The 24,213-nt window shown below is 30.3% G+C and overlaps 1 protein-coding gene across 1 annotated transcript; it reads left to right on the top strand.

The window, feature by feature from the left end:
* The first annotated feature begins 383 nt into the window (after positions 1–383).
* On the top strand, positions 384–23,856 carry LOC145247285 (proteasome assembly chaperone 1-like). The gene is made up of 6 exons (XM_080108906.1): positions 384–536; positions 1,395–1,495; positions 8,796–8,986; positions 19,027–19,228; positions 21,172–21,308; positions 23,757–23,856. The coding sequence occupies exons 1-6, from the start codon at positions 430–432 to the stop codon at positions 23,829–23,831; spliced, it is 813 nt and encodes a 270-aa protein (XP_079965032.1). The 5' UTR covers positions 384–429; the 3' UTR covers positions 23,832–23,856.
* The last annotated feature ends 357 nt before the right edge of the window (positions 23,857–24,213 follow it).

Here is a 24,213-nt window from a genome sequence, read left to right as displayed (position 1 = left end):
TGGCGGAAATTTTGTATGAACCTTTGTTATGATAAGGCGCAGCAATCAAGATAAGAAAGATTTAAAATTAAACTGCTTCAAACTATGAATGAATTTGCGCGTGCGCAAAAGTAATAGAAATATGTTGGCAAGTTGAAATAAACAATTTGCATTTAAACTTGCCGCCATATTTTTGTACGCGTTATCCAAACGAGGGTTTTACTCGTTATTAACCATACTTGGTGTATGATTACTATTTTCTGTTAATTTCAGTGTTGCATGACAAGTAATTTAAGAGTTTATCTGTTAAATATTTACACACAGACATACATAGACACACATACACACAGATACGTCTATTTTATAGAAAGAAATTTCATGAATAAGGGGAAATAACTCTGGATCTGAAGTGGGAGCTCTTCAGAGAAGGCTAGAAATTAAGTAAACGAAATGGCTACTTTCTTCGGAGAAGTTGTTCCAGTTTTCTCTCGTGCAGTTGCAGAAGATGAAGATGAGGAAGAAGAAGAGTTAGAAGGGCAGGAAATTGATCTGAAATGGTAGGATATCATCTGATCGGCTCTAAATCCAAACGCATCATTCATAAAATTATTCAGATTTTCATTTGAAATACGACCGATCACGTTTGTTTTGTTTAGTCATTGCGTTTATTTATTTATTTATTTATTTATTATTATTATTATTATTTTTTTTTTTTAAATAATATCAATATAGAAGAGTGTTTGAATGATAGTACGGGTTGTCAGTGCCACATACTGTTTGGCTTTTGTTTATGAGCACAAATGAACCTTAATACGGGGTTGTTTTACTGTACACATAGATTCGAAAAAGTTGTCAAAAAACAAATATATAACAAATAAATGTTATCAAAGACAAGATAAGTTACTTTTCTATAAAACTGGATATGTTTTTCGTGTTTTTATTCAATGTAACGTTTATTCAGCTCGAAAAGCATAAAGTGTTTACCGATGTATTGGAAAACTCAAAATAGCGCCCGACTCCCTCTTTAACACGGTAAGTTTGGGAAAAGGTATTATAAATAATAAACTAGACAAAATACTGTTAGAAATTCGCTCAATATATGTTACCATGACATAAGTTGACATATATTCGGTGTTTTTTAATAGTATTTTGTCTAGTTTATTATTTATAACACCTTTTCCCAAACTTACCGTGTTAAAGAGAGAGTCGAGCGCCATTTTGAGTTTTTGGAAAACAGTTACTACACTTTGATCTTGATCTGTCTGCTTTTATGGGATTGTCAAGTTAGTCAGGAGTATGTATATCAATCTGCATGTTTTACTTCCTGGAACCAGTAGAAAAGAATAATACCATTGTTTAGTAAAAAAGAAAAAAAAAAATGACTTCATTTTTTTCCCCTTCTCTCCTCTTTTTAGGCAGACCAGTCTTGAATGGGATGCAATTGCTGAAAAAGAATTAGTCAATGAGAAACTAAAATGCTCCATGTTGGTTGTTGCCGTCGGACGAGCTGCCACAGGTAAATTATCCTTAAAAGCAGTCTCTTGCTATGATGCACTATGAAGTTTGCTTTCAAAAGTTTAAAAACGTTATCAAGATAAAAGCTGTGCTTTCAGAAGGGCTTGAGCATCGGTTTGCTTTTTCTTATCTTTTTTTGTTTTTACATTTTTATGTACGAAATCAAGTTACAGTGGTTTCTCTGAAAAGACATCAAATGAATAAATGTTTCTGAAAACAAAATCTGGCGATTGTGCATTATAATTGTATATCTAAAAAAAAAGAACCCAAAATAATGCATTTTAAGTAAAAAGCACTAGTATATACTTATGTGTCTTGTCGAAAGTAGTAAAAATGACAAACATTAAGAAAAGAGTAGATCTACTAGAATTATTTATTTACAAAAAGCATTATCGATCCAGATCCACCATTTTCTTAATTGAAATAGCAGAAGATAACTAAACAAGGGAGATAAGTCAGTTTGTCATATGGAATAGATTAAATGGTACTTGTACAGTTTAGTGAAGACATTAAAAAATGAAAATATCGAAAAAAGGTTATATTTCACGTATCTGTTATGAAACCAAGTTCTCTGAAAAAAAATTTCACTTAATTTCATCGAGCAGTTTTTTTGTTTTTTTTTTATAGCAAAAAAAAAATTTGTTATGATACCGAGCAAAAGGTTCAATTTTTATGAAGAAAAGCTAGAATTAAAGATGGGAAGGGAGTGTCGGTACTTTACATTGAGTTATCTCCCCATGGCATGTTGTTCAGCTTCAGCAAATTATACAATGGCTGACTTCAACGCGCTCTCATAAGAACCTGTTTTTCCGCTGTAAAAAAAAAAACTACTCGATCAAATTAAATGAAATTTTTTTTCGGAGATCTTCAGTCCAAAACGGATATGTACAATATAACCTTTTTTTCGATATTTTCATTTTTTAATGTCTTAACTAAACTGTTCAAGTGCCGATTAAATTACTAAAACTATTTGATAAATCTTATTGCCTCCCCCCCCCGACAAAGAAGGGATTGGGTCTAGTAATTTACTTCTATCATTTGCTCGCACTTTTCTCAATAATTACACCTTGAATGTTTTTAAAATTTTGCTTAAACATTAGTCATGGTAAAAGTAAATTTTTGCAAGAACGGATTTTCTAGGATAGCTCTGGGGGCATTTTAGAGGTAAAATTGCATCCAAATCATTCAACCATTCATTTATTCACACTTGTTTCAATAACCACACCTTGGAGGCCCTGTCGGTGGGGCATTAGAATACGCCGACTGCCCCCCTGCAGAGGGTAAAAGTCCCTCAATGGGCGTCCTGGATATGACCTTAAACTATATCCAGTGGTGAGGCCCCAGCTTGTGGGCTTTGGGGAGTGTGGAGCCACCCTTTAATTACCATTGCTCCCAGGTCCATTCTGACCCGGAGTGGTAGTACCTGTTAGGGTCCCAACTATGGGTTAAATAGAAACCGACGTAAAAACAACAAATTATATTCTATTAAAAATTTTTTCTTCAAAATCTTTGGATTCGGCATTAAATAACCCGAAAAGGGTTGATATGCCGTAAAACAGAAACAACCAACCAACTAACCACACCTTGGATTTTTTTTAAAATTTGGCACAAACATTAGTCATGGTGAAAGTAAATTTATCACTCGTGGAGTGGGACCCCGCATGCTCGGCTTGTTAATTTTTTTTATATTCAATCATTTTTAAAAATTTTTACATATTTTGACGTGACACATCATTACGTAATGGTATTTTTACTTAAAATGCATTCTTTTAGATATCTATTTATAATGAACAAACATCCAAACTTTTCTCCAGTAGAATTCCTGCAAGCTTCAGGATCCACAACGGCATAAGATTTCATAAAGGATAAAAATACTTAATGGCACAGATAAAATTCAGCTTCGTATTCCATAATGTAAACTTCTTGCTCATGCACACATTCACATGTTACTCTTCTTTTTTTTTATTGTCTAAAAAAAAAGTTACAAAATTAGACCCAAGCATGCTGGTGCAGTATAATGGAATTTCCAACAAATTTCAGGTAAAAACACTATCACATATCTACATGTCATATCGAAATTCGCTTAAATTCCAAAAAAACTATGAACAATGATCCAGAAAAAAAATACTTGCAATTAAATATAGACTTCAGCAAGTTCTGCATGAAAAACTGACTTATCTCCGTTGTTTTCCTTGAAATCTGCTATTGGAAAAATAAAAAATATAGGACCACTAGTGTCTATGATGTTTTTGTGAAAAATAAATCTAGCCCATCTTCTACGCGATCATTTTTCATAATGTTTGGAACTTATACTAATTTCGACATGAATGTGATAGTGTTTTTACCTGAAATGCATTTGTTTGTAATTCTATTATACTGTGTAAGCATTGACCAGACAATGGCACATTTTAGGGGGGAAAAAAAGCATAAACAAAGGAAAAAGTTGAACAGCTCAAGGGAGACAACTCGTGATTGAGCATGACTAAAATCACTATAAAATAATGCACTAATTTATAAGCGTTTCTTGAGCAGTTTTAGTAAAATACCTGTGTATGCCTGTTTTCTAGCTAAACCAAAGAAAAGTATGAAATTTTAAGGAAAAATATGATTACTTAGTATATGCATAAGAGAGTAAATAACTATGATGAATTACAATAGAAAAATGCGAGCATGAAAAGTAATATGGTTAAGCTTAAACATGGAAAAGTAAAAGACTTGTTGTTAAACTGGAAAAGAAAGGACAAGATAATCTAGTAAAAAATATAATAAATTTATAACTTAAAATATTGCAGCATTAAGAATTGATTATATAATGATTTAAATTGAAATAAAAAAATTCTTAATGCTGCAATAGTTTAAGTTATAAATTTATTATTTTTTACTAGAATATCTTGTCCTTTACTTTTCCATGTTTAAACTTAACCATATTACTTTTCATTCTCGCATTTTTCTATTGCAATCCATGATTTTTCCATGCTTCCAGTAAATTCACTTGTTCTTTGTTTAATTTCAGTCTTATTTTTTACCCCTATAAACATAAGATACACATATGTAATAAGAATGTACGGCACTCGTCTGTTTTCAATAAAATACCTCCAATTATCTCCCTTTCATTCTCTCTGTTTCACTTGTTAGTTCTCTTTTCGTGAGAGCGGTGAATTGGTAGCAACAGTAGTCGCTAAAGCAACGTAGTTGCTATGGAAATCAGTCATAAAAAATGCTGCTCATCTCCTTACGTTTTTTTTTATGATTTTGAACACCAGTAAATTCATAATAACTTTTGTTTTACTGAACGAAAATTGAAAAAATAAATTTTCACAACAAAGCTGAGAAGGTGATCTATAAACTGTGATAAATGTTTGAAATTTGGTAAAAAAAAAATGAGTGAGCGGTGAAGCTTTAAAGCAGTTCTAAAACTGCCACTTAACCATATATTCAAACACGGTAGTGTTTGAATATATGGTTATGTATTGTTTTTATTGACAAAAAAAAATTTGAAATTCTGTTTTCAAACCAAATTTATTCATTTAAAATGCTGAATACTCTTTATGTCTTCCTTTTTTCATGTTATCAAAAAAAAAGGTTAGTTTCTAAAAAAAAATGGTTCTTGTCCAGAGACAAAAACAAAAATGTCTGTATGATGTATGTACCCGTGACAAAATGAAAATGTTATATTCCAAAAATAATGTAAATTGATCAACGAATTTTATCTTTAAGTAAGAAAGTCAAATTTTATGAGTATTTGAAGAGTGACTGTCCAGCTATTTTGAAAAAATATCTCAAAAAATAAAGATGATCACTCAAACTGTGCACGGAAATGGGTCCCCAACTAGAGCAGGTAATCAATCGACTTGATTGAAAAATGATCAATTTCAGTAATTTTGATGACAATAAAAATATAGGAGTATGAAACATTCGTTGATCATCATTCAATCTTAGGCAACGGCAGATCTCCCTGCTAGTTTGTACTAAACAGAAAGCAGAAATCAAAATGACATAAGTTTTTCTAATTTAATTGTTAACCTTTCGATTAGTAAATATTCTTTTCACTAAAGAATTATCAATGAGGATCTGTTTAGGTGTTGGTATTTTAAGTTTGTTTTTTTTTATTAATATCAATCACTCAAAAATCGAAATGGAATTTAATCTCTATGAAATGAAATGGAAAAAATATTTGTACATTGTATTTTTGCTCTACTGTGATTAAATAATTATTATATGTTCTGCACTTTCCCAAATGGATTGTTAACTATTCTGAACTTACAACTAACAATTTCCGGGGTTAAATCCAACACATTGCAATCAAAGCTTGCCACTCCAAAGTCAACTCCGAAAACAGGCTTTTTATTCAAACAGCATCACTTTTGCATATGAAGAGATGAGAAACCTTGTTATTTTATGAGATGATCAGCAGATGAATAGAAGCCAATTCTTCTTTTTTTTTTCATGTTTCTGAATTTTGGAGATGAGAATTGGCTATCTGTATTATTTGGATTTATCGGACTACTGTTCTCATCTTGAGTGCTATTTTCATAATGTTTTGGTCGATAGAACTGTCCATTTTCATAATGTTTCGATCAATAAAACTATCAGTCAATAGAACTGTCAACAAGAACATGTGGCGCAGTGGTTAGAGTACTTGGAAAAATCAGTTGTAAAAGTGATATTCTCCTGGATGTTGAAGGTTCAATTCTCAGTGTGGGTGATCGAAAAATACAATTTCGAATTACTTAGGACCTCTATCCAATCATGGCTGACGGAATGAGAGTATGATACCCCCGTGAAGTCAATAAAGGGTTCCGTTTGAAATTCCATCCCAATTCCAGAGTTCAACAGAAACATTCCTGAGTTCACCAAGATACATCTGAAGAAGGTCGGAGGTTATATCGACCAAAACGTTGTAAAAATGACACTCAAGATGAGAACAGTAGTCCGATGAATTCAAATAGGACAAATTTTGTTTTCTTTTGCTTCGTTTATGTGCTACGGAATAATACATGTTGCACAAAATCAAGTTTGTAAGAGGTTTTAAGGTATTTAATCACACCACAGTTCAAAAAAGGGTAGTTTATTTTAAAGCACTTGCTAAAGTTTATATACATTATATCTTTATATTCATTTTAGAGAAAATCGTTTTGAGTATAGATAAACATTTGCTTTTGATATCTTGCTTCATTTATTTTGACTTCATTATGTCACACTTTCTATAATTATACAGAACTAATTCATACATTGTTTTTTTTTTAAGTATTGCAGTATTTCTGAAAAAAAAAATTTTTAAGTAATATTATTTAGATTATTTGGACTACTGCTCTAATTTTGATTGTCGTTTTCACAATGTTTCATTCGATGTAACCTCCAATCTTCTGGTGTAACTTGTCGAACTCAGGAATGTTTCCATTGAAATCAGATTCTCTATATTAATAACATTGTCTTTTTGAATTTTTGGCTAATTTTGCACTTAGCGCACTGGATTTCCATAAATATTTATTCCGGCTGAATCAGCAGCTGATGTAAACCATTGCAATATGCCGAGTGCTGATCAACTTGATCAGCCAATAAAAGCAATAAAAAAGGCACTTAAAAATCCAGGCAGACGACTTTTTAATAAATTGGAAGAAAAAAATTTAGTTTTTTATCACACACAAATTTAAAACGTTCAACCCTAACCCTAAAATAAAAATGTCAACAAATTTGCTAAAAATCTTACAATTTTTCTGGAAAATAAAAGCAAAAATTAAAAGGAAAATTATTTTAAAAATTTATTTTTTCTTTGAAATTCTCTTGAATAGAAAAAAAAACAATAAAGAAAATGTTTCTTTGAAGTTAAAAATGTGTTGACTCTGAGAAACATCTTGAATAAAATGATAAATATAAAACAGATAAACTGTTTTTTTTTTCTTTTTTTTTTTCTTATTAATTTCGCATTTAAAATCAGAAAAATAGTTTGTAAGTTTTTGTCTCTACTTTTTCTCAGAGGTAAAAGTCCGTTTTAGTGTTGTTATCGAGATCACGCTGCCTGGTAACTGCATGTAAGAACTCTCTATTTTTTTTTTTTTATTAAGCTGAAAAGGTACATGTCCTCCGAACATGAAGTTGAAAATAGTTTTATTTATTTAGAACAAAAAATAAAGACAATATTTATTCATGAAATTTATTGTTAAATGTTGTGATTTTTCATTTTATTGCTTTTTCCGGTTTTCTTTTTTTTTTTATTGTAATTAATATCCGCTAAGTGTTGTCATTTTTTTTATTTCATAGCGTTTTTAAATTGGATCGGTGTTCAACATATTCTGGCGAGCTTAAGCCAACATCACGGAAATACAGTGCTCAAAATGCAAAAGTACCAATTTTTTAGATGAAGATTGATTATTTATGTTATTTCGATTCTTTGGATTACAGTTCTCATCTTGAATGTTATTTTCCCAATGTTTCAGTTGTTGTTACCTCTGAGTTTCTTCAGGCGTATTTTGTTGAACAAGGAAATCTACACAGAATTTTGAACAGAAAATTCGGGAAAATAAAAAAATTTATTTTGATTTTTTTTTTTAAATATATTTCAATAAAGTGAAATTATATATTTATATAGTTTCTAATCTTAGTCTTTGTGACACCAATCACAATTCTGATGCAAAGTAATAATTTTTTAAAAGTGAAGTAATTAAATATGTGTTTAAAAAAAAGTGTGCAAATGTTGTGTTATTGTAAATGTGATTTTAACCTTGTAGATTTTCACCTCTCATAGAGGAAACTGGTTCAACATGATAGGTTATATGTGTTAACTGTACATTTTTCAGGTTTTGTCCAAAATTCGCTTGATAGTAAAAAAAAAAAAAAAAAAAAGTCTGTATGATGTATGTAGCCAAGACAAAACAGAAATATCATATTCCAAAAATCACATGATTAATCGAGTAGATTTATTTTTCTATAAGAAAATAAAATTTTAGGAGTATTCGAGGAGTGACTGTATCATCCGCCATTTGGAAAAGAGCTAAGGGAGATAACTCAACAATAATTCATACCGACTAGATTTATGTTTAAATGCCTACAAATTTCCATTTATTGCTAAACAATGAATTCCTTTATAAAAATAAAACTCCTTAATCGATTTATATGATTTTTGGAATATGATATTTTTATTTCATCACAGCTATGTACATCATACAGATTTTCGTTTTTTTAATATTGGGGGAAATTTTGACAAGAACATATTTTTCTTGTCTTTGTCTCGATCTAAATTATATTTTCATTTTCTTACTTTTTTTTTTTTTTTTTTTTTTTTTCAAAAAAAAAAAATACAGGTTTCTGTCAATCATATCTTCTGTCTCCTGAATCTCGTCCAATTGGTTGGTTATCAAGTTCTTTAAATGAAAATGAATCTGGAAGCTCAAAAAATGCTGAATTGTTTCGCTGTAAACATCATACAGATATTCTAGTTTGCTGTTGCGTAAAGGATGTTTCTTCTGACTCAGCTTTTTGTTGGGTCAACACGGTAAGAATTTGTGGCAATCAACGTATATGTCAATTTGTTCATAAGAAAATTTTCACTGCAAGTCGATTTATGTTTCACTATCTCCAATTGTGCACTGACATGAATGGTCTGATGACAGTTTTCTAAGCATTACTACTTTCATGCCGGCTTCTGAAAAATTGGAAGTGGGTGTTTTGTTTGGGACACCGTCACTAGAGATTAACATACTTAAAGTTGACGTATATATTATTATGAAATCAATTTTCTATTGATTTATGTATATTATAAAGTTGTAATTTCAAAAATAAAAATATATATCCATATGAGTTGGGTGCATCAGCTTGAATTGAAACCAAAACTTACTAAGAAAAAATATATACACAGGTGGCAAAAAGAAAGTCTGCACTTGTAATTTTTTCAAAAACTGCAAATTTAAGCTAAATTCAAATTAAGGAGGCAAAAAGAAAGTCCGCACAATGGAAAATTGTTATTTAAATGTAACTTTAGGACATTAATGCAACACAAATGCAACAGGAACACAATGAACTAGTTAATATTTAGTAGCATAGCTCTTCTGCAATTTGACAGCCTGCAATCTTTTGGGAATTCCTGGAATTAGACTGCAGCAATACTCTGGGGAAAGGGCATCCCACTTTTCTTTAATTTTTGCCAAAAGTTCTTCCAAATTTTAAATTTTATCATTGCTTAGCTCTTGTTTGATGTAATGCCATACGTTTTCAATAGGATTGAGGTCTGGAGATTGTGTAGGCCAATCCAAACACGGAATATCATGCTCTTCCAGGAACCTCTTGACATTGCCACCTGTGTGAATGGGAGCATTATCCTGCATGGAGATGGGATTATCATCCAAATTCCAACCAAAGTAGGGTAGAAAATGCTCAGTCAACATATTAATGTATTTGGTCGAATTAATTCGACCTTGCAAGCGAACTATAGGCCCTGGACCATTGGTACTAATAATGCCCCACACCAAAACTGAACCTCCACCACATTGCAGCGTTTAAACTGAGCACCTAGGATTAAATTATTTGTTTTTCCTCCAACGGACCTACTGCCTACCATCACTGCCTAGCCTATTTAACTTGCTTTCGTCGCTAAAAAGCACTTTTGACCGATATGAAGAGTCATGATCTTCATTGCATCTGACGAAGTCTAGACGGCGCTTTCTGTTCTTTACAGAAATCATTGGCTTGCGTTTTGCAACATATCCTTTCAAATTAAATTCCTTTAATCTGTCTTTGACAGTAGAAAGAGAGCACTTTTTAACAAGATTGCACTGTTGTTGGATTTGGGGAGCCATTTCAAATCTGTTTCTTCAGCTGCAAATCTTGATAGCATTGTCTTCCCTGTTAGAAGTAACTATAATATGACCAGGTTTAGGGGCATCACAAACACTGCCTGTGTTTTGGTGCTTTTGCACAGTCTTTCGTACTGTTTTCTCATCACATTTCAATCTGCGACCGATTTCTCGATTGGATAAACCAGAAAGGTGGAGATTAATGAGCTCCTGATGATCACTAAGAGAAAGTCGTGGCATATGGACTAAATGTTACGTTGTATAACCTGGAACAACAACGATTACGTTTAGAGATGCTTTGTAGCTTGTTGGTGAATATTTTAAACTGATTTAGGGGTGATAATTTAAGCTGGTTTTAAGTGAATTTGTTGGTGTGGACTTTCTTTTTGCCTCCTCAATTTAAAGTTATTTTTTTAAATTAACATGGACACTAGAATATTTCAATTAAAAGTCAAATATGAACAGGTGAAATTATAGAGGAATAAAAGACGAATCAAATGAGGTATAGGTTGTTTAAACAATTACATTAAATTTAGCTTAAATCTTCAGTTTTTGAAAAAAATTACAAATGTGGACTTTCTTTTTGCCGGCACTGTATGTGTATATATATAACTTCAGTTCCTTCAGCTATAATCGAAATCAAAACTTATAAAGAATTCTTGGTAAAATTATTTATAAAAAATAGATGATTTGAGTGCCATCAGCTAAAATCGAAACCAAGACTTATAAAGAATTCATGGTAAAATTCTTTATTACAAGAAATGGAAGATCATAACAATTAAACGAGAGTCACTCGGAAGAAAAGAGATGTAAGCGTGACACACAAAATAACAGATACGCTATCGTATTAATATAGATATCAGCCTCTTCAGCAATTTTAAGTGAACATTTTTTTGTCTAATATTCATGTTGATATTGAAAAATGATTGGATTAAATAAACTTTTCTTATTTTGACTAACATTTTTGATTTAGTGGATGTGTATACCGTAATTTGATTTAGTGGATGTGTATACCGTAATTTGATTTAGTGGATGCGTATACCGTAATTTGATTTAGTGGATGCGTATACCGTAATTTGATTTAGTGGATGCGTATACCGTAATTTGATTTAGTGGATGTGTATACTATAATTTGATTTAGTGGATGTGTATACTATAATTTGATTTAGTGGATGTGTATACCGTAATTTGATTTAGTGGATGTGCATACTATAATTTGATTTAGTGGATGTGTATACCGTAATTTGATTTAGTGGATGTGTATACTATAATTTGATTTAGTGGATGTGTATACCGTAATTTGATTTAGTGGATGTGTATACCATAATTTGATTTAGTGGATGTGTATACCATAATTTGATTTAGTGGATGCGTATACCGTAATTTGATTTAGTGGATGTGTATACCATAATTTGATTTAGTGGATGCGTATACCGTAATTTGATTTAGTGGATGTGTATACCATAATTTGATTTAGTGGATGCGTATACCGTAATTTGATTTAGTGGATGCGTATACCGTAATTTGATTTAGTGGATGTGTATACCGTAATTTGATTTAGTGGATGCGTATACCGTAATTTGATTTAGTGGATGTGTATACCGTAATTTGATTTAGTGGATGTGTATACTATAATTTGATTTAGTGGATGTGTATACTATAATTTGATTTAGTGGATGTGTATACCGTAATTTGATTTAGTGGATGTGCATACTATAATTTGATTTAGTGGATGTGTATACCGTAATTTGATTTAGTGGATGTGTATACTATAATTTGATTTAGTGGATGTGTATACCGTAATTTGATTTAGTGGATGCGTATACCGTAATCTGAATTAGTGGATGTGTATACCGTAATTTGATTTAGTGGATGTGTATACCGTAATTTGATTTAGTGGATGTGTATACCGTAATTTGATTTAGTGGATGTGTTTACCGTAATTTGATTTAGTGGATGTGTATACCGTAATTTGATTTATTGGATGTGCATACTATAATTTGATTTAGTGGATGTGTATACCGTAATTTGATTTAGTGGATGTGTATACCGTAATTTGATTTAGTGGATGCATATACCGTAATTTGATTTAGTGGATGCGTATACCGTAATTTGATTTAGTGGATGTGCATACTATAATTTGATTTAGTGGATTTGTATACAGTAATCTGATTTAGTGGATGTGTATACCGTAATTTGATTTAGTGGATGTGTATACTATAATTTGATTTAGTGGATGTGTATACTATAATTTGATTTAGTGGATGTGTATACCATAATTTGATTTAGTGGATGTGTATACCATAATTTGATTTAGTGGATGTGTATACTATAATTTGATTTAGTGGATGTGTATACTATAATTTGATTTAGTGGATGCGTATGCCGTAATTTGATTTAGTGGATGTGTATACCGTAATTTGATTTAGTGGATGTGTATACCGTAATTTGATTTAGTGGATGTGTATACCGTAATTTGATTTAGTGGATGTGTATACCATAATTTGATTTAGTGGATGTGTATACTATAATTTGATTTAGTGGATGTGTATACTATAATTTGATTTAGTGGATGTGTATACCGTAATTTGATTTAGTGGATGTGCATACTATAATTTGATTTAGTGGATGTGTATACCGTAATTTGATTTAGTGGATGTGTATACTATAATTTGATTTAGTGGATGTGTATACCGTAATTTGATTTAGTGGATGCGTATACCGTAATCTGAATTAGTGGATGTGTATACCGTAATTTGATTTAGTGGATGTGTATACCGTAATTTGATTTAGTGGATGTGTATACCGTAATTTGATTTAGTGGATGTGTTTACCGTAATTTGATTTAGTGGATGTGTATACCGTAATTTGATTTAGTGGATGTGTATACCGTAATTTGATTTAGTGGATGTGTATACCGTAATTTGATTTAGTGGATGTGTATACCGTAATTTGATTTAGTGGATGCGTATACCGTAATTTGATTTAGTGGATGCGTATACCGTAATTTGATTTAGTGGATGCGTATACCGTAATTTGATTTAGTGGATGTGTATACTATAATTTGATTTAGTGGATGTGTATACTATAATTTGATTTAGTGGATGTGTATACCGTAATTTGATTTAGTGGATGTGCATACTATAATTTGATTTAGTGGATGTGTATACCGTAATTTGATTTAGTGGATGTGTATACCGTAATTTGATTTAGTGGATGTGTATACTATAATTTGATTTAGTGGATGTGTATACCATAATTTGATTTAGTGGATGTGTATACCATAATTTGATTTAGTGGATGCGTATACCGTAATTTGATTTAGTGGATGTGTATACCATAATTTGATTTAGTGGATGCGTATACCGTAATTTGATTTAGTGGATGTGTATACCATAATTTGATTTAGTGGATGCGTATACCGTAATTTGATTTAGTGGATGCGTATACCGTAATTTGATTTAGTGGATGTGTATACCGTAATTTGATTTAGTGGATGCGTATACCGTAATTTGATTTAGTGGATGTGTATACGGTAATTTGATTTAGTGGATGTGTATACTATAATTTGATTTAGTGGATGTGTATACTATAATTTGATTTAGTGGATGTGTATACCGTAATTTGATTTAGTGGATGTGTATACTATAATTTGATTTAGTGGATGTGTATACCGTAATTTGATTTAGTGGATGCGTATACCGTAATCTGAATTAGTGGATGTGTATACCGTAATTTGATTTAGTGGATGTGTATACCGTAATTTGATTTAGTGGATGTGTATACCGTAATTTGATTTAGTGGATGTGTTTACCGTAATTTGATTTAGTGGATGTGTATACCGTAATTTGATTTATTGGATGTGCATACTATAATTTGATTTAGTGGATGTGTATACCGTAATTTGATTTAGTGGATGTGTATACCGTAATTTGATTTAGTGGATGCATATACCGTAATTTGATTTAGTGGATGCGTATACCGTAATTTGATTTAGTGGATGTGCATACTATAATTTGATTTAGTGGATTTGTATACAGTAATCTGATTTAGTGGATGTGTATACCGTAATTTGATTTAGTGGATGTGTATACTATAATTTGATTTAGTGGATGTGTATACTATAATTTGATTTAGTGGATGCGTATACCATAATTTGATTTAGTGGATGTGTATACCATAATTTGATTTAGTGGATGTGTATACTATAATTTGATTTAGTGGATGTGTATACTATAATTTGATTTAGTGGATGCGTATGCCGTAATTTGATTTAGTGGATGCGTATGCCGTAATTTGATTTAGTGGATGTGTATACCGTAATTTGATTTAGTGGATGTGTATACCGTAATTTGATTTAGTGGATGTGTATACCGTAATTTGATTTAGTGGATGTGTATACCATAATTTGATTTAGTGGATGTGTATACTATAATTTGATTTAGTGGATGTGTATACTATAATTTGATTTAGTGGATGTGTAAACCGTAATTTGATTTAGTGGATGTGCATACTATAATTTGATTTAGTGGATGTGTATACCGTAATTTGATTTAGTGGATGTGTATACTATAATTTGATTTAGTGGATGTGTATACCGTAATTTGATTTAGTGGATGCGTATACCGTAATCTGAATTAGTGGATGTGTATACCGTAATTTGATTTAGTGGATGTGTATACCGTAATTTGATTTAGTGGATGTGTATACCGTAATTTGATTTAGTGGATGTGTTTACCGTAATTTGATTTAGTGGATGTGTATACCGTAATTTGATTTATTGGATGTGCATACTATAATTTGATTTAGTGGATGTGTATACCGTAATTTGATTTAGTGGATGTGTATACCGTAATTTGATTTAGTGGATGCATATACCGTAATTTGATTTAGTGGATGCGTATACCGTAATTTGATTTAGTGGATGTGCATACTATAATTTGATTTAGTGGATTTGTATACAGTAATCTGATTTAGTGGATGTGTATACCGTAATTTGATTTAGTGGATGTGTATACTATAATTTGATTTAGTGGATGTGTATACTATAATTTGATTTAGTGGATGCGTATACCATAATTTGATTTAGTGGATGTGTATACCATAATTTGATTTAGTGGATGTGTATACTATAATTTGATTTAGTGGATGTGTATACTATAATTTGATTTAGTGGATGCGTATGCCGTAATTTGATTTAGTGGATGTGTATACCGTAATTTGATTTAGTGGATGTGTATACCATAATTTGATTTAGTGGATGTGTATACTATAATTTGATTTAGTGGATGTGTATACTATAATTTGATTTAGTGGATGTGTATACCATAATTTGATTTAGTGGATGTGTATACTATAATTTGATTTAGTGGATGTGTATACCATAATTTGATTTAGTGGATGCGTATGCCGTAATTTGATTTAGTGGATGTGTATACCATAATTTGATTTAGTGGATGTGTATACTATAATTTGATTTAGTGGATGTGTATACTATAATTTGATTTAGTGGATGCGTATGCCGTAATTTGATTTAGTGGATGTGTATACCGTAATTTGATTTAGTGGATGTGTATACCATAATTTGATTTAGTGGATGTGTATACTATAATTTGATTTAGTGGATGTGTATACCATAATTTGATTTAGTGGATGTGTATACTATAATTTGATTTAGTGGATGTGTATACTATAATTTGATTTAGTGGATGCGTATGCCGTAATTTGATTTAGTGGATGTGTATACCGTAATTTGATTTAGTGGATGTGTATACCATAATTTGATTTAGTGGATGTGTATACTATAATTTGATTTAGTGGATGTGTATACTATAATTTGATTTAGTGGATGCGTATACCATAATTTGATTTAGTGGATGTGTATACTATAATTTGATTTAGTGGATGTGTATACCGTAATTTGATTTAGTGGATGTGTATGCCATAATTTGATTTAGTGGATGTGTATACTATAATTTGATTTAGTGGATGTGTATACTATAATTTGATTTAGTGGATGTGTATACTATAATTTGATTTAGTGGATGTGTATACTATAATTTGATTTAGTGGATGTGTATGCCGTAATTTGATTTAGTGGATGTGTATACCGTAATTTGATTTAGTGGATGTGTATACTATAATTTGATTTAGTGGATGCGTATACCATAATTTGATTTAGTGGATGTGTATACCGTAATTTGATTTAGTGGATGTGTATACTATAATTTGATTTAGTGGATGTGTATACTATAATTTGATTTAGTGGATGTGTATACTATAATTTGATTTAGTGGATGCGTATACCATAATTTGATTTAGTGGATGTGTATACTATAATTTGATTTAGTGGATGTGTATACAGTAATTTGATTTAGTGGATGTGTATACCGTAATTTGATTTAGTGGATGCGTATACTATAATTTGATTTAGTGGATGTGTATACCATAATTTGATTTAGTGGATGTGTATACTATAATTTGATTTAGTGGATGTGTATACCGTAATTTGATTTAGTGGATGTGTATACTATAATTTGATTTAGTGGATGTGTATACCATTATTTGATTTAGTGGATGTGTATACCGTAATTTGATTTAGTGGATGTGTATACCATAATTTGATTTAGTGGATGTGTATACTATAATTTGATTTAGTGGATGTGTATACCATAATTTGATTTAGTGGATGTGTATACTATAATTTGATTTAGTGGATTTGTATACCATAATTTGATTTAGTGGATGTGTATACTATAATTTGATTTAGTGGAGGTGTATGCCGTAATTTGATTTAGTGGATGTGTATACCGTAATTTGATTTAGTGGATGTGTATACCGTAATTTGATTTAGTGGATGTGTATGCCGTAATTTGATTTAGTGGATGTGTATGCCGTAATTTGATTTAGTGGATGTGTATGCCGTAATTTGATTTAGTGGATGTGTATACCGTAATTTGATTTAGTGGATGTGTATACCGTAATTTGATTTAGTGGATGTGTATACTTTAATTTGATTTAGTGGATGTGTATACTATAATTTGATTTAGTGGATGTGTATACTATAATTTGATTTAGTGGATGTGTATACTATAATTTGATTTAGTGGATGTGTATACCGTAATTTGATTTAGTGGATGTGTATACCGTAATTTGATTTAGTGGATGTGTATACCGTAATTTGATTTAGTGGATGTGTATACCGTAATTTGATTTAGTGGATGTGTATACCGTAATTTGATTTAGTGGATGTGTATACCGTAATTTGATTTAGTGGATGTGTATACCGTAATTTGATTTAGTGGATGCGTATACCGTAATTTGATTTAGTGGATGTGTATACCGTAATTTGATTTAGTGGATGTGTATACCGTAATTTGATTTAGTGGATGTGTATACCGTAATTTGATTTAGTGGATGTGTATACCGTAATTTGATTTAGTGGATGTGTATACCGTAATTTGATTTAGTGGATGCGTATACCGTAATTTGATTTAGTGGATGCGTATACCGTAATTTGATTTAGTGGATGTGTATACCATAATTTGATTTAGTGGATGTGTATACCATAGAAAAATTCTTACTGATTAATACTTATGCAATTCCATTTTAAATTTAAAACTTAAATTTAAAACTTAAAAAATTAGTCTTTATTTTAAAATACTTCTTTTTTTTTCGTAATAGTTTTAATAATAATATTTTTTTATATAATGACTATGAGTATGTCTGGGTTCTTCCTCACAAAAATATGATTGGCTAATTGAGATATAAATACCAACTGGTAGAACAGATTGGAGAGATGTCAAAAGAGACACTATAAACCTCACACTTTAGGATACACCAACTCCAACAAGTAAGTCTGTTCATTAATACAATTTACTCAATAATCTTACTTGATTGTAACCAGGATCACTGTTACTTTAAGCAAATATATCCCTTTTGTAGAACATATTTTTGTTACAAGATATTAAAAAAATCATTTAAAAATAAAAACTACTTTTTTAATGTAAACTTTTAAAATATACTTTTTTATTTCTGAAAAAAAAAAGAAAATTCAAAATAAAGTCAAAAAAAAATATTTTGATTAAAACATTTTATTGGTCCCCCCCTCCCCAACAAATGTGGGATTGGACCTAGTAATTCACTGCAATTCATCCGTTTTGATTAAAACATTTTATTGGTCCCCCCCCCCCCCCCAACAAAGGTGGATTGGACCTAGTAATTCACTCCCATTCATCCGTTTATTCATTTGCATTAGTCTTAATAACCACACCTGGGATTTTTTTTGAAATTTTACACAACCATTAGTCATAGTAAAAGTAAATTTTTGCCAGAACGGATTTTCCGGAATAACTGGTTGCTCCACTAGGGGGTATTTTAAGGGTTAAAATTGTCCCTAAATCTTTCATCTGTTTATTTGATCTCACTTTTCTCAATAACCACACCTTGGATTTAAAAATTTTTTGTACAAACATTAATCATGGTGAAAGTAAATTTTGTACTTGTGGAGGGGTACCCCCGCATGCTCAGCTTGTTAAAAATAAAACCATTTCAAAGAAAAGAAACCTTTCAAAGTAAAAGCTTGTATTTTTCTCTAACGTTTTAAAATTAAACTTGAATTACATTATTAATCAGAAGGGACTTTTTTTGCTATAAAATGGCAAGACTAAACAGAAAGAGGAAAGTCAAAATTACAAAATTTATTAAACTTAATTATTTTGTTTTCTTTTTTGTGTCTCCTCAGCTTTTAACTTCTGTCATTCTGGAGTCGGCTGAAGTTGCTGTTTTATCTTCACTGCCCTTCAGTGAATATCGCACAGATGTTCCATACTCTCAACTTGCTGTCCCTTTCTTACGCTCTTTGAGGACAACCAACACCTGTAAACAAAGGCCGCCCTGTCTCTATCTTGAACAACCAAATCTTGTCACTGGACTTCCAGCACAAAGTAAGAATAGCAATGTACACAGACGATAAAATGCTTTGAATAATCACAGATTTCAATGGGATTCTGCTAAAATCATCATATTTTAAAAGTCAAAATCATCATATTTTAAAAACCAAAGCACAAATACAACTGGTTTTTTTTTTTTTATACTTTCAAATGAATTAATAAATAATAATGTACATTATATATTTTAAGAATTTTAAGCAAATAAGGTGCTAAAAATGTGAATATTATAAAACAGGTTTTGTAAATGTTCATACTGTATTAAGAATTTTGTTATTAAATTTGGAAACTAACCAGTAGAAACGTAATTTTTAATAGTTTGTGGTGTCCGAAATACTTTTGACCACTCATTTTTTTGTTGTGTTAAAAAAAAAAAAAAAAGACTTCAACATGATAAGCATTGAAAATTTGGAAAAAATTTTCTTTGGACACCTGCTGTTAAGTAAATCAATCTTTTACTGTTTTTATCCATTAAAAGTATAATTGTACAATTTTTTTCATGTATATTGCTAGTAAGAACATTTCTTTGTATCTTCATTATAAAGCAAACATTAATGAAACTGACAGCGCCAGTTATGAACATGTTGAGATGATAATTAAAAGCGAATGTTCAGAATGCCATCTATATTAAAAAACAAAAACACACAAAAATCTTTATGATGTGCAAACACGTAATGAAACAAAAATATCATATTCCAAAAATTATGTAAATTGATCTAGTAGTTTTATTTTTATAAAGCAAACCATTTTTAAATGGTTTTAAACAGTTAATGAGAAATTGTAGACATTGCGAGACTGATCTCACAAGTTTGAATTATTGTGGAGTTATCTACCATTGTTTCTTCAAGATGGCAAAGCGAGACAGCTCCTTTTTTGCTTACTTATAAAATTTGATTTTCTTAGTAAACTATTTTATCAATTTATGTGATTTTTGGAAGATTAAATTTTTTTCCATCACGGGTATGTACATCATGAAGATTTCTATGTACTCTCGTTTTTGAATATAGGGACAATTCTGAACAAAGACACCATTTATATTTTTTAATTTGCTGATGCTTTTTATGCCGTTTCTTCATTTTTGTTCTTTGAAACGTCTACATTTCATTTGTATATCTTTACTTATATATAAAAGGCACTTTGTGTTTGTCTGTGTGTGAATTTGTTCCCTATGGACTCCAAAACAGCTGGGCCATTTTTTTTTTTTTTTTTTTTTTTTTAAATTTCACACAAATGCACTTTATGTGCCTGGAAGTGTTCTTAGATAGGATACGTATCATAATGTCTCAGATAAGTATTGAAAATCAGTAATTGAAAAAATCTGATTAAAAAAGGAAGTCTGATTTTGACCAAAGTTAACACTTTAAACAGCCTAACATAAAAAGAAGTATGAAACATCCAATTTTCTCACTCCTGATGCAATCCTCTACTTGAATGTGAATAAAAATCACTTTAAATCTGCTTTTTGACATGCAGTATGATGAAATTTTGAACAAATGCATTTTAAGTAAAAAACAGTTACATACTTTTGTGGCATGTTGAAATTTGTTAAAAATTACCAAAAATAATCAAAGATCTACTAGAACTGTTTCTTACAAAAATAACAGATATTAGTAATCCGACATTTCCTATTTTGAAATGGCTGATTTTAATATTTTGTCAAAATCGCAGACTGCAGTTACCGCTCCTGGATTTTAAGAACTCTTCAACATTAACAAATACAATAAAACTTTAGAATTCGATAAATTTTATTTTTATTCGTAATTATTTTTCTACGTGATCATTTTTTCGTAATTTTTTTTACTAATTTTGACATGACAAGTACATAATGTTTTTACTTAAAATACATTTAGTGAAATCCAATTATTTTACAGAAACATCTTAAAATCTTTTGTTTCTTCAAATATTGTATTAATTATTATTTACTTTTTCTTTTTTTTCAGTTCTGACGTACTGTCAAGTTTTTGATATTCCAGCCCAAGTGTTTATCTGCTATCTTGAATCCATGTACATCGATTCAACAACGATGCAAGCCTTTTTACCGGTGCTTAAATTGAATAAACTTAATGACATTCCATCGGTAAGAAAATCCAAAGAATTTCCAAGGAAAATAACATTGTGATCCTAGATTAGAATTTGATATTCAATTTTTTCGTCCAGTGGAGATAGTCACACACTCGATTGTGTCACTTTGTATAGTAGCTGTCCCCCAGCAGAATCTTATAGTTGAATGTCAGGAGATTTGCACTCTCTATTTCTGTATAGCAGAACTTGCATTTGTTGTTATTGCTGAGACCACTCATCTTTTAAAAGCATTGATCATCAAGATTTGATCTTGGGCTATCATTATAATCCTCTCTTTTTCTTTTTTTTTAAATTCAATTTTCACCCCAAACGCAATTATAGTGCTCAAAAAGCTTCAACCAGAGCTAGCTCCCATAGTTACAAAGCTTTTTAAATATTGTCTTAAGAAATGCTTCCCAACACCCTAGAAAATTTCATCAGCTTGCCCTGTATTAAAGAATTCAGTTAATCAATCATCTCCCTCTCAGTACAGACCAATCAGTCTCCTGTGCGTCATTAGTAAATTGCTGGAATCTGTGTTATCAATAATTTCCCGCACTCTTTATCTGTGCTTAAACCTAAATGTGGTTTCCATAAACAAAGCTTCTTTCTTAAAACTTCCTGCATGTGAAACTGTTCCGTTTGCCTGCTTTCCAGCTGGCTACAATATGGTCATCTTCAAGTTCAATGTAAACAAATTCTTGATGAGTCGTCCTCTTAAGTAATCCAATTTACCAAATTTCCACTATCAATGACTATGCTATTGTCCCAATAATTACCGTTGGGCTTATTAACCCTTATCCTTTAGTGGCCTCTGGGCTTTGATAAGCGGTGACTCCTTTGTTGAAAAAAAAACACTTCTGGTTTCGAAAGTCATCAGATGTAAATGGTGTTAGTTAATTAGAAACTTCACTGAATTGCATTTCTTGACTCAATCTGAAAACTCCACTTGTTTGTCTGTTATTGTTTGGAATTTTATTACAGATAGACATTATTTAATTACAAATTTTTAAAAATTATTTTCATTTTAACTTTTGCTTTATTTTCGTACAATTTTTTTTAAAAAATTAATTTCTAGTCTTAAATTGCATTTTAATTCTGACATAAATTTTTTATGTACTTTTTTAAGTCATGAAAATTTAATTTTAATCCGATGTTGTAATCATTGGTGGCCATTCTTTTTCGTGTTTTGTTTTTATTGCACACAAAATTGTTCCTTGAATTTAAAATTTTAATAAAAAGGTAAATCTTTAAGTGTAAAAAGTAGTGATGGTACGACTAATATTTTTCCCAAATCCGACAATTACCGATTCCGTACTTAATTTTCCGATTCCAATACAATTACCAATCACATACTAAATTTCCGATTCCAATATAATTACTGATTCTGATTCTTTATAAATCTCTAAATATTTAACTGTAGAGTTATTTTTTTCAATTTCTATAAAAATACATGTGAAATGTGCAGATGATGATCTATAGATTTTAGTTTTCTTGGTAGTTTAACGTTAATAAATTTTTATTATTTTATCATTACTACCAGCAGCAGAAGATATTGCTTTAAATAAAATTCAAAGAAAAAGACCATTAAAAGAATCGTTCTTGGCATCGGAAAATCGGTGCATTTGTTTCCGATTCCTGATTCCGATTAATCATCCCAACACTAATATAAAGATAACTTGATATTTTTTTTGTACAATTCTGAAAATGTAGGTAAAAAATAAAAGATTGTTTTAAATATAATAAATAAAAATATCTGTAAACTGACTTTTTAAAAAAATAAATGTTGGTTTGCAGAAACATTTTAATAGAAATAATGAATATTGAATGTAACATATTATGAATTTTTCAAATATAATAAATCAGCCCTTGTACAGTTTAATCCAGACATTAAAAATTGAAAATATCGAAAAAAAAAAAAAATTTTATATTGTACGTATCCGTTATGGAATGAAGTTCTCCGGAAAAAAATTTCACTTAATTTCATAAGTATTTTTTTTTTTTTTTTTTTTTTACAGCAAAAAAAACAATTTGTTATATCAAACAAAAGGTTCGATTTTTAGGAAGAAAAGCTAATATTAAAGATGGGGAGGGAGTGTCGGCGCTTTAATTTGAGTTATCTCCCTGTGGCGTGTTCTAAAAATCCAAACAAAAATATGAAAAATTCCAAGATGTCTACCTTCAACATGTTGTCATAAAAAACGTGTTTTTCCGCTATAAAAAAAAAAAAGTACTCAATCAAATTAAGTGAACTTTTTTTTTCGGAGATCTTCAATCCCAAACGGATACGTACAATATAACATTTTTTTGATATTTTCATTTTTTTATGTCTTGATTAAACTGTACAAGTACCAATAAATCTAAATAAAATTTGGAAATATTTTTTGCCTGTCAAAATTAATTCATATTATGGGATTGGAAGCCTCAGCCATTAATAATTGAATTTTTTTTTTTTTTTTTTCAGGACAGTGCAGAAGCAAAGGAAATGCTTACAAAATTTGTGGAATCATACACTTCACAAAGTACACTTTACTTATGAATTAAAAAACATTTTCTTTATTGAAGATTGCCTCATGTTTTTGTTTTGTTTTTAATTTTCATAAAATGTTTTTAGTTTTCGAAGTTTTAAAAATATTTTATTACTGTTTTCATTTTGATTTTTATCCTTACAACATTTTGCCCGGTGTAACCTCCGACCTTCGTCAGGTGTATCGCATTGATGAATGGCGAAAAGAATGTTTTTGTTCTTTCTTCTGACAAACCATCGTCATTAGAATTCAAAATATTTGATGCGTTTATGAAACGAAAAGAGCATCAATTCCTTTCTACTTTCATATTAATTCGGCTCTGTACCAATTTGATATAAGGTTCCTGAATTTTTCTAGATGAGGAACGATTAAGTGTATTATATGGATTGTTCG

The sequence above is a fragment of the Euprymna scolopes genome, chromosome 25 (genome assembly GCF_053919585.1).
Source record: "Euprymna scolopes isolate OS-2025 chromosome 25, ASM5391958v1, whole genome shotgun sequence".
Taxonomy (NCBI): Eukaryota; Metazoa; Mollusca; class Cephalopoda; order Sepiida; family Sepiolidae; genus Euprymna; species Euprymna scolopes.
Note: the sequence above shows the minus strand (reverse complement) of the source record. Positions and strands in the feature narration are given on the sequence as shown.